The sequence below is a fragment of the Ovis aries genome, chromosome 22, assembly GCF_016772045.2.
Source record: "Ovis aries strain OAR_USU_Benz2616 breed Rambouillet chromosome 22, ARS-UI_Ramb_v3.0, whole genome shotgun sequence".
NCBI lineage: Eukaryota > Metazoa > Chordata > Mammalia > Artiodactyla > Bovidae > Ovis > Ovis aries.
The window spans coordinates 46,213,245-46,225,563 of record NC_056075.1 but is presented as its reverse complement, the minus strand read 5'-3'; the positions used below and the strand labels follow the sequence as shown (position 1 = coordinate 46,225,563).

Sequence of the window (12,319 nt, the reverse complement as noted above, 5' to 3'; positions counted from 1 at the left end):
CCTTTTCCTGTGAGGAGCGTTTCCTGGAAGGAGGCTGAGCTGGAAACATAACATGCTGCGTTCCCGGGCCAGCCCGTCTTCTGGCTGGCACTAGTGCTATGCCCCCCGAGGCAGGCCCCTAGAAAGTGGGGCCCCACCTCCCTGCCTCCCTCCCTGAGGCCAACGGTCTCCGATCCAAGGCCAAGATACAGAGCTGGCCAGGACCAAAAATCTTCCACAGCAATGAAACCAAATAATACAATACCTACAACCAATATACCCTGAGAATTTGCCTGCCGAGCATTTTCACAACTTACCCCTAAGAAACCTGGCATCTCAGAAGTGGAATCCTGAAGTCTTACTGCTCTTTCCTGCCCCAACTATACGCCAGATTGATTTTGGCAGATGCATCCATGAGCTTGCCTTCCTGGAGGTAGACACATCTGACGGAGGCCATTTATCAGTGGGGAAAATGCATGTTTTCGAGGAGGGAAATAGCTAGATTGCATGAACATGTATGGAGGGCCTCTTTGGTGGCTCAGTGGTAAAGAGTCCGTCTGCCAGTGCAGCAGAGATGAGTTCAGCCCTGATCGGGAACGATCCTGCAGGCCCCAGAGCAACTAAGCCTGTGCGCCACAGCTGCTGAGCCTGTGCGCTAGAACGCAGGAGTTGCGATGACGACTGAGCCCGGGGCCCCCAGAGCCTGTGCACCACAAGGAGAGAAGCCACCACAGTGAGCAGCCCACTTACCAAATCAAAGGGAAGCCCCCCTCACTGCAGCCAGAGAAACGCCCGCACAGCAACAAAGACCACACACAGCCATAAATAAATAAGATTATATAAAAAAGCATACGTGGAAAATTGACCCAATGAAAGAAGCCATACGCGATTCTAAGTGTATAAACATGTACTGCATACATCAGGTTGGTGGAAACATAATGCACTGTGCTGACGGGTTGAGCAAAACACTCCTTGGTCCAAAAATGCTGGACTCACAGGTGAGGGAAGGAGGAGCAGAAATGCGCCAACACAATCAAACAGAGGTAATCTAGGACCCAACCCTGCACTCATTATGCTAGACTGTTCTGCCTCCATGCCGCCACGACCCAAAAACAAGTAAAACCCAGACACGTGCAATCAATAGCAACGTGATGTCATAAATTCCAAGTTGGGAAGAAATTACAGTGTTTTGTTTTTAAAGTCTTCATTGAATTTGTTACAATATCGTTTCTGTTTTATGCTTTGGCTTTTTGACCCCAAGGCACGTGGACTCAGTTCCCCAACCAGGGATCGAACTGGCACCCCTTGCGATAGAAAGGCGAACCCCTGGACCACCAGCCATGCTTCGACATTTCAGCGTTTGAAAGCACACATTTAAGATGAAGACCTGACTTCAGATAAAGTCGAACTAGACAGTAATTTTGATTGGTTAGTCTCCAGTATTTGCATGGTCAACAACTTGCCAAGACTAAATTGGGTAGCTCAGAAAATCCACTACATTCAAGAAGCTTTAGGACAGGTCCAATGATGACCGACTGCTCTTAAGGATCAGCGTGCTGACCCGTAACATCTCAGGCATATCAAAACTGAAATACCAATGCCCTCCATTTCCTGTGGGCACAATTTTGAGTTCTCAACTGATTCCTTTATGGTGATATTCTCTTGCTCAATATGTTATACATAAGGATCTTCACCATAAATTGCCAGTCTTCCCTGACAAACTGCAAGGATCTTTTTTATCACCCAGTGAGAATTTTGCAACCCATTATATTTTCCTTCGTGCTTCATCTCCCAGGCAGCTTCAAACATTTTGGCTTCTAAAAAGTTTCCAGTTTTCTCTATCATTTTACCTGGTCTATTTTATATCCACAGTCTATGAATCCTTACTTGCAAAATATACCAAGTTCTTTATGAATGTACATAGGATAATAAATCACAAATTATAAACATAAGCTCCATTAGACCCCAGCTGAATACGGACAAAATCAAGAAGAATGAGACACAAAACCTACACCAACAGAGAAGGACCCCGGAAAACACTGATAATCACAGCTGCAAATAATGAGACTTCTGAGGAAGTAAAAGTGATCGTTTAATTTATTTTTCATCCTAAGAGAAGAGGATCTGGGGAGAAGCTGAATCAAGGTAGCTGAATTTTAAAAAGTCTGCTGCAAGTTTGAATGGTGGACAGATGTAAGAAAGGTTTTATTTCCACATAAATAAGAAAGTCTAATTCTAAAAATCTGAAAATTACACCCAATCCTGCCCCTGTTTTCACCTCACGGTACACAGTAGAGATGCCTATCACAGGTAAATAAAAGCAGTTGATAACAAATGCTCCTTCAAGGTGAAAAAGGAATTCAGTCAAACCAACAGACTCATTTCCTACCAGGTCACTCCTCTGCCTTAGAAATCTAGTCTGGGGACTTTCCTGGCAGGTACAGTGGCTAAAATCTGTGCTTCCATTGCAAGAGGCATGGGGTTCGATCCCTGGTCGGGGAACTAAGACCCTGCAGTTCAGCCAGAAGGGGAAAAAAAAAAAAAGCAAACAATCTACTCAGGATTATTAGTCCACAAACACCACTGGGATGACGTCAAGCTCTGAGACCAAAAGAAACCCACAGAAATGCAACCAAGAGGCTGCATTCATGTTAACAACCAGAGAGAACTCTAACAAAGCTACAGCATAATTCTTCGCCATGAGACCAGGCTACACACTCCGCAAAGCGTAAACCTGAGAATTCCAGCTGATCCAAGTTCAAAAGTAGTGGACAGCACTTACACGCCAACAGTGAAGATCTAGGCTTCCAATACCACCTGAGATCCTAAACGGAAACTTAGCGTCTGCTTCCCTCTGGGCAGATTAACCAGCACTTCTGCATGCTAACACACAAGCACACATCTCCTGTATCTGAACTGTGCTCATCTTAAATGTCATCCCACCATCTGGCTCCCGTATATCCTAGAGCAGAGTTATAATGCCAGGCTATCACCAATCACTTGCTATCTTGAATACAGCAGTTGAGTGACTACTGTCCTTTGGGATATTCATTATAAACTATAAACTTGATGCTTGATTTAAAAGCTGTGGCCCCAAAACTAATGGACACTGTTTTTAATTACATTTTACAAGCCCCATGGACTGAAGAACAGTCCTATTTGCAGAGGCGAAGCTGAACAAGCACACATTTAAGGGACCACAGCGGCTGGTTCTGTCAGTTTCTGAGCCGTAGGTGGTAAAGCTGCATGTCCAGCTGTGCTGTTAAAACTTAAATACAGACTCCGGAAGCTGCTGGGAATCACTGTTTATCCCAAGGAGGCAAGGAAGTCTGTGATGCCTGCTAGGAAGAGAGGAGCAGGCGAGTCTGGCAACATGTAAGATAACAAGCTCTTACGTTAAAGGAATTTGTTGTTCAGTCACGAAGTCGTGTCCGACTCTGCAGCCTCAGGGCCTGCAGCATGCCAGGCTTTCCTGTCCTTCACTGTCTCTCAGAGTTTGCTCAAATGCATGTCCACTGAGTCAGTGATGCTATCTAATCATTTCATCCTCTGCCGCCCCCTTTTCCTCTTGCCCTCAACCTTTCCCAGCATCAGTGTCTTTTCCAAAGAGCAGGCTTTTCTCATCAGGTGGCCAAAGTATTGGAGCTTCAGCATCAGTCCTTCCAATAAATCTTCAGATCATGAACTCCTTATTACAGGAATAAAAAGGGGCAAATAAATAGTGACATAGAAACAATGCTCTATGGTATCTATGTAATTTCTACAGGAAATTATTTTATGATGATATTCTGTCCTAAAAGTCCACAGGAGGACTCCACAGAGCTCAGGAATGGATGTGATCCTCTGGAACACATACAGACGTTTAATGGCACCAAAAGGCTTAGTAGGAACTCCTTGACTTCTATGCTTAAAAGTCATTCAGGTTAAGCAGTAAATCTTACAGAAAAGTTGTGTTTCAGAGTCTATAGGATTAAAAGCAAAGGCATATTTAAGGGGTGTGTGTGCTAAGTCACTTTGGTCATGTCCGACTACTTGTGACCCTATGGGTGTCGGGACATGGCCGCTCCGCAGGGGACATAAGGCAAGCCAAGTCCACGTGCAGCTGGTGCACACCCACTGCCTCCTGATGGAGCCAGAGCTGCCTTTAGTTCTGTGGCTTCACTACTGATGTGGCAGGCACATCTCGCAGGCCTGGTTAAATGCAGAGTGTGTACCGTGTGTGCTAAGTTGCTTCAGTTGTGTCCGAGTCTGTGCGATTCTATGGACTGTAGGCCACTGGGCTTCTCTGTCCATGGGATTCTCCAGACAAGAACACTGGAGTGGGTTGCCATGCCCTCCTCCAGGGGATCTTCCCCACCCAGGGATTGAACCCGAGTCTCTTATGTCTCCTGGGTTGGCAGGTGGGTTCTTTACCACTAGCGCCACCTGGGAAGCCCCTAAACACAGAGGCCCCTACTTATTTCACTGCTAGATGGGAAAGACAGGACGGTCGTTTTCATCCAGCAGAGTAAGGAGAACCCAGGCTTTCATGTGCATCCAAGACAGTGGGTTCTGTTTGTCAGTGTGTTTGTTTTATGTGGAAGATAGACCACTGAAGACGTGAAAACTGCAGCTCTCGAGCCTCATGCTAAGCCGTCACTCAAAAAAGTTAATCCCAACAGAGAAAAAGGAAGAGAAGCCTCGTGCTTTAAGTTCCTCACGTTCTGGGTAACAATGCAGATCCCAAAAGGCAGCAGGTGGAAACCCAGGAAGCCGAGGCCAGGACCCCTGCTCTGCGCCGCAGGCCGCCCTTATCTCTGCAGCTGCGGGATGCAGCTCCTGCGCCTCCCCACTTCTCTGGTGTCTTCAGACCGAAGGAGGTTTCAGCCACAGCAACAGATGACTTCAGAGGGACGACACTCAGTGAGGCTCAGCCCTAGCAGAGGCCTGCTTAAAACAGCCACTGCTGGTTCCCAGGGCCTATTTCATCCCTGTTGTCCCAGAAAGTGGGACTTCCCTGGTGGTTCAGCAGGTAAAGAATGTGCCTGCCAATGCAGGAGACATATAAGTTCAGTCCCTGGGTCGGGAAGATCCCTTGGAGGAGGAAATAGAAAGCCACTCCTGCATTCTTGCCTGAAAAATCCTAACGACAGAGGAGCCTGGTGGGCTACCGTCCATGAGGTTGCAAAGAGTTGGACAAGACTGAACTAAGCATGCTCATTCTAGAAAGTACTGTAGCATCACCCAGAAAAGACAAAGAGAAAGATCCTTGCCGCTACAAATCTGCTCGTGGGGTGGACAAAATCATCAAAAAGAGGCAAAGTTATCAGGGAAAATGCAAATGAAAACCACAGTGAGACCTGGTACACATCCGCCAGAAGGGCCAGAATAAAAACGCCAGCGACAGCAAATGCAGGTAAGGAGGCAGAGAAGACGGACAGCTCTTCCAGGGAATGGGGATAGAGAACAATGCAACCAGAGTCTGGCAGTTCCTGATAAAACTAGACAGGCAATTACCATGCAATCAGCATTTATAGGCCACACTAGCGTAAAGAGCCCGCCTGCCAAGGCAGGAGATCCAAGAGGTGCAGGTTCGAGCCGGGGTCGTGAAGATCATCTGGAGAAGGGAACGGCTACTCACTCCAGTATTCGTGCCTGGAGAGTCCCATGGACAGAGGAACCCGGTGAGCTACAGTCCATGGGGTTGCACAGAGTCTGACACGGCTGAAGTCAAGTCGCACAAGCACGGCATTTACACCCCTGGGACTTTTGTGCCAGGGAAATGAAGACTCGAGTCCACGCAAAAACCTGAATGTCCATAACAGATTTAATTGTAATAGATCTATCTGTAGTAGCCCCAGACTGAGAAAAGACTAGACGTCCTTCAGTGGTTAAAAAAGAAAAAAAAGGTTAAACCATCTGTGGCACATCCACACTGTGGACCACCATGCAGCAACGGAAAGGAACAAACCACTGATACAACAACTTAAAAGAGTTCCAGAGGGATCCTTACAGTGAAAGAAATGTGTGCTTACCATGGGGGTGGATTTGAGAACACGCACCACATGAAAAAAGTCTGTAAGAAAGGAAACACAAGCCCTAAAGCATATAAGTCAAGCCGGGAAAACCTGAATAAGACGGCTACATTGTATCAATGTCTGTTCCCTGGTTGCAGTTCAGTGTTGCAGTTTTGCAAAATGTTATTGTCAACATTTTACCTGGGTCAAGGGTACACAAGCTCTCCTGTCTTATGTCTTACCACTGCACTGACTATAAACCGACAGTCATCTCCATAACACTCTCAGTAACAAGGAAGGGGCAAAAAGAAATCAACAGACATTCCTTCTAGAAACCACATGTGATGGAGAACCCCATGGTCTTTGATGGCACTTACAGAAATTATAATACCCACGTGCTAGAAATTTAACCAACAGCCCTCACAGGGAGATGATGAACACGGCACATGCTTAATATTTAATAAATATAATGAAAATGCTCATGATTTTTTTAAGCTGAAATATGTGAAATGCAAACACTCTTCAAAAGCCTCCCATAGAACTGAGAATCACTTCGGCTAATAAACACATATGGTTAAAATTGGATGGCAAACAGAAGCCCCGGACAAAGGCAGAGTGAAGGATGGATCACAGTCATGTTCGCTTTCTGGGGGGTGCAGAGCCCAAGTTCTCAACCCCAAAGCCCTGCGCTGACATAAGAAAGGCACTCAATCTCCAAGCCCATTTTTCCAAAGAACCACTTGCATCGCAGAAGCAGGGCCACCCTGTGGTACCCAGGCAACACCTCCGTTGCCACCAGCCGTGAGCCGGGCACCTCCTCCAGGAGAGCCCCCCCGTACTCACTTATTCTGCATCATGTTCATAATCACCCAGTCGAACGGGTAGACATTCTTCCCAATGAGGTTCTTAAACATGATGAATGTCTCCATCAGGAAATCCTGAAATAAAAGCAGAACATTCAAACAGCCCACTGAGAAAAAGGTGAAAGCCGATGCCCACCTCCACCCCCAGAGTAACTGCATTATAAATTTATAAATGACCTTATTATTATTACTTTTTTTTAGCTGAATGAAAACATAGCACAAAGTAATGAAGATGTATTTCACAGAGCTGCATGTGACACCTTCTGCCTTTCTATGTATGTACCTGAGCACCTCATGTCCTGCAGAACTTTTTCAAGGATATACTAAAAGAGAGTCTCTCGTCATGTCCCTCTAAGAGATACAAGGAATAAACCCCTGAAAGTACATATATTCACACTCTTTCTGCTTAAGGAAACACTTTCAATCAAATATAATATGCAGGCTGTAACTACGTCTTATATCAAATATAATATACAGGCTGTAACTACATCTTCTATTTATCTGAGTGAGTGGAAGTTACTCGGTCGTGTCCGACTCTTTCCGACCCCATGGACTATACAGTTCATGGAATTCTCCAGGACAGAATACTGGAGTGGGTAGCCTTTGCCTTCTCCAGGGGATCGCTCCAACCCAGGGGACGAGCCAAGGTCTTCCGCATTGCAGGCGGATTCTTTACCAACTGAGCTAATCAGGGAAGGCCATATTTACCTACATTTTAATTATAAACAGGGCCCATCAAATTCAACCTGCAGTATTATTATCCTTCCCTTTTTCTTACATAATTTAACAAATGAAAGGTGCAGACAGGAACTCCTGACAATCTGCACCTAGTCAGAACTCTGTAAAGCAATCAAACACATGGTCAAGTTGCCAAAGTCTCTTACGTGGCATCATCAACTCCATAAGCTACTCAGTGATGGCTCTCTTGTCTCCTAGATGGTCCCCTGCAGTTCAGAGCGGCGGCCTGCAACCCGACCTTGCTTCCACACTGATTAGACTGCTCCTGGCATTGGGAGAGGGTTCCCTACTCCTAGAGGGTCCACTCTGTGCTGTCAGAATTAGGAGATTTTCTTGAATCTGACAGTTCAGAGCTTATTCTGAGCTCACCTGAACAAAACAAGCAGGTGTCCCAAAAGTGCACACCCCAGTAATAGAGGGCACTTGCTCCCTCAAGATCTGGGTGGAAAGGGGACAAGCAGCTGAGAAGTCATGTTAGGAAAATGAGGCCGTGGTCATAGATGAGCAAATGAATGGATGTTTCCCATTTATTTCATCTACTGATTCATAATTAAGTGCAATGGCTGTGAAGACCGAGGAGGTGAGCAGAATTTAAGCATCCCAGAAAGCAATTCCCAGCACAGAGTTCTACACAAGACCTTCTTGCAAAAAGACACAAGTTCCATTTGATGGTAGGAATAAGCCAAGGATCAAAGACACCTTCTCTGCCACCTTACCAACAATGGCCAGCTTACAGAGTTACAGCGAGTCATTTCTGCTGCAGGAGGGCCTTGTGGAGCCCCTCGCATGAATAAAAACTCCAGGAGCCACCGTGATCACGCTTGTTACAACAGAGGCCTCCAGTGCCGAGAGGTTAGGATAGAAGGCAGAGTCAAGAGGGAAAAGTGAGTCCTGTGTCCTCCCAACGCTGCCCCCAGCAGCCCCAACCAGCAGGGCTTGAGAGCAAGAGGTGTTCTTGATGACCCCTGACACAAGAAACACTTTTCTATTCCCAGTTTAATTCCTGAAATTCACATTTCACTACTTAAGGTTCCCCACTTTGTCAAGAGTTTCCCGTTTTAATGACCAGGTTGCCCCCTTTGCAAGCTGAGGGCCATAATTTAGTCACATCTCTATTTGCATGAAATTGCTGGCTTTCTTGCTGATTACTCCTCAAAGCCTAATAATTGAGATACAGGGTCTGGTTTTTATTATTCTGGAAGAGAAGCATATTTTCCCATACCAACTCCTTTTTTTTTTTTTCCTCTAGGAAACACAGTCCCATACTTCATTAGTATGGCTCAGCTATTAAATGTTGGTACTTTGCTGATCAAACAAAATGCTGCAGATTGTGGGAGATGAGGTTTTTCAAGGCTTTCCCTGTTGGTCTGCATAAATTAGCAGCCATGGTGGTGGTCCCCACCACCGCCTTTACCGGAATGGCTGATGAGGCTGAACAGGCTATTACAACTGCCATCTCCAAGTTGACAAGAGGAGTTGGAGGATTTAATACACATTTTGTGAAATTTTCATCATTTTATATCAATCCATTCCTGCTGCATTTTTAGCTAGATTGTACACAGGATGTTCCATATAATAAGGGAACAACTCTAATAAGAGCCATCAATGCATTCCATAGGCAAAGTCTTCTTGTTATAAAACCATCTGCTTCTGTCCATCTCTGGCCCCATCCACTTGGATAATTGGTCATCATTTTTCACCGGGACTCCCAGAGGGAAAGGGTAGCCCATCTACCTATGACCATTCTAGTCCGTCTTGATCCCCACACTTCATTCAAAGTGGCCTCTTCAAATCTGATCAAGGCATCAACACTTCCTCAATCTTCCACTGAACCTATGTCCTCAGCGGCTTCCAAATGTTCTTAGGTAAAAGCCAAAGAGTCTTAATTCTCAGAAGAAGGAAGACACCCTTCTCTTAAGTCAAAGAAATAACTGTTTCAGACAAGGACCATCAATAGCTGTTAACTCAACTGATGAAACTGCTAGAGGATAAGACTCCTGCCAATTTACTGTGGACAGCAGTGTATTACCCAAAATCTCCATGATGACCTTCAAGGGCCATGTATCTTCACAACAGAGAGATCCAGAAGTTATTCCCTTTTAACCAAGTGATCAAACCCACTATCATCAGTAGTGGTCAGCCTGGAATTCCTAGCCTCCCGACAGACATAACAGGGCATGCTTAACCACAACTTCTCTTCCGCCTGCCAAAAGGTGACGTTGGATTTTAGATAAAGCTTCCAGTTTGTGGAGGGCTTCCTTGTTGGCTCAGATGGTAAAGAAGTCACCTGCAATGTGGGAGACTTGGCTTTAATCCCTAGGTTGGGACAATCCCCTGGAGAAGGGAAGGGCTACCCAATTCAGTATTCTTGCCTAGAGAACTCCATGGACAGAGGAGCCTGGTGGGCTACAGTCCACGGGCTCAAAAAGAGCAGGACATGACTGAGTGACCAACACTTTCACTTTCCAGATTGTCAGTCACTTCAGTTCAGTCCAGTCGCTCAGTCGCGTCCGACTCTCTGCAACCCCGTGAATCATAGCACGCCAGGCCTCCTTGTGCTCACCAACTCCCGGAGTCCACTCAGACTCATGTCCATCGAGTCGGTGATGCTCCGTTTGCAGGACATATGAATTTGAAGAAACAAATCTGCACACAAAGCAGCAATCAAAAATTACAGAATGGGGGCAGGCGGAAACGGGGGGATGGTGCGGGCGAAGTCTGCAAAGCTAATGGCTCTATCTGTTCAAAAGCAGAAAATAAGTAAAAATGAAATTGAACTTTAAAAAGCGATGCCATGAAAGGGAAAGAAAAACAAGGCGATCAACTTATTTTAGAAAAAAAAGAGATTAATGAGAAGGAAGCAAAAACCATGAGCGAATCTGGACTAGGTGCAGCTTAGAGGAAGCCTGTAGTCAAAGAGCAGAGACCGGGGAGGACCCAGGGAGAAGAGCATGCCGATGGTGTGACGAGATGACAGCAATGTGCCGGAAGAACAACGAAGCCACTGCACATTGTCTTCACCCTTGAGAGCTACCTGCTGAGCCACTCACTTGCTTCTCACATTCTGCCAGGATTTGGCTACGTGTTCATAGAAAAAGACACCTAGAGATACATAAGTAAGTGTTAGTCGCTCAGTCCTGTCTGACTCATTGCAACCCCATGGATTGTAGCCCACCGGACTCCGCTGTCCATGGAATTCTCCAAGCAAGAATGCTGAAGTGGGTTGCCTTTCCCTTCTCCAGGTAATCTTCCTGACCCAGGGATCGAACCTGGGACTTCCCACATTGCAGGTTGGTTCTTTACCATCTGAGCAACCAGGGAGGCACACTAGAGATAGATAGTAGAGGCCAATATGGCAGAATGCTTGCAACTGATGAATTCAAGTGATAGGAATAATGGTTTTCATTGCACTATCCTTTCAGCTTTTCTGTATGCTTGACATTTTTAATGATGAAAGGAAGAAAGCTTGCAAGCTAAATGGGGACACTTAATATGAGATTAGTGGACTGTATCACCATCAACATTCTGATTTTGATACTCTTCCATAGATCTGCAAGACGCTACCATGGGGAGAAACTGAGCAAAGCATACGAAGATGCTCTGTATTATTTTTTACAGCTATGACTGACCCTACAATCCTCTCAAAATAAAAGTTTACTCAAAAAAATATATGCTTTAAAATAATTAGCGGAAAAATAGTAAACCAATGACATAGACGGAGGTTTGTAACCCTGCACAGGAGGCCGTGATCAAAACCATCCCCAAGAAAAAGAAATGCAAAAAGGCAAAGTGTTATCTGAAGAGGCTTTACAAAGATCTGAGAAAAGAAGAGAAGCAAAAGGCAAAGGAGAAAAGGAAAGATATGCCCATCTGAATGCAGAGTTCCAAAGAATAGCAAGGAGAGATAAGAACGTCTTCCTAAGTGATCAATGCAAAGAAATAGAGGAAAAGAACAGAATGGGAAAGACTAGAGATCTCTTCAAGGAAATTAGGGATACCAAGGGAACATTTCATGCAAAGATGGGCTCAATAAAGGACAGAGATTGTATGGATCTAACAGAAGCAGATGATATTAAGAAGAGGTGGCAAGAATACACAGAACAACTATACAAAAAGATCTGAATGACCCAGATCACAACGATGGTATGATCACTCACCTAGAGCCAGATGTCCTGGAGTGTTGAGTAAAATGAGTCTTAGGAAGTGTTACTATGAAAAAGCCAGTGGAGGTGATGGAATTCCAGCTGAGTTATTTCAAATCCTAAAAGATGATGCTATGAAAGTGCTGCCCTCAACATGCCAGCAAATTTGGAAAACTCAGCAGTGGCAACAGGAATGGAAAGGTCAGTGTTCATTCCAGTCCCAAAGAAGGGCAATGCCAAAAAAATGTACCAACTCCCGCACAATCGCACTCATCTCACATGCGAGCAAAGTAATGCTCAAAATTCTCCAAGCTAGGTTTCAACAGTACCTGAACAGAGAACTTCCAGATGTTCAAGCTAGAAAAGGCAGAGGAACCAGAGATTAAATTGCCAACATCTGGTGGATCATAGAAAAAGCGAGAGAATTCCAGGAAAATATCTACTTCTGCTTCATTGACTATTCTAAAGCCTTTGACTGTGTGGAACACAACAAACTGTGGAAAATTCTTAAGGAGATGGGAATACCAGACCACCTGACCTGCCTCCTGAGAAACCTGTATGCAGGTCAAGAAGCAACAGTTAGAGACAGATATGGAACAAT

The 12,319-nt window shown here is 45.3% G+C and overlaps 1 protein-coding gene across 2 annotated transcripts in view; it reads right to left on the bottom strand.

Annotated features, from left to right (window-relative positions):
- Positions 1-12,319, bottom strand: part of DOCK1 (dedicator of cytokinesis 1) — a 569,019-nt gene that overhangs the window by 205,081 nt on the left and 351,619 nt on the right. For both annotated transcript variants that reach the window (XM_015103500.3, XM_042238527.1), the window contains exon 29: positions 6,819-6,913. In XM_015103500.3, coding sequence (XP_014958986.2) covers positions 6,819-6,913 — 95 coding nt within the window. The remainder of the gene's footprint in view (positions 1-6,818; positions 6,914-12,319) is intronic.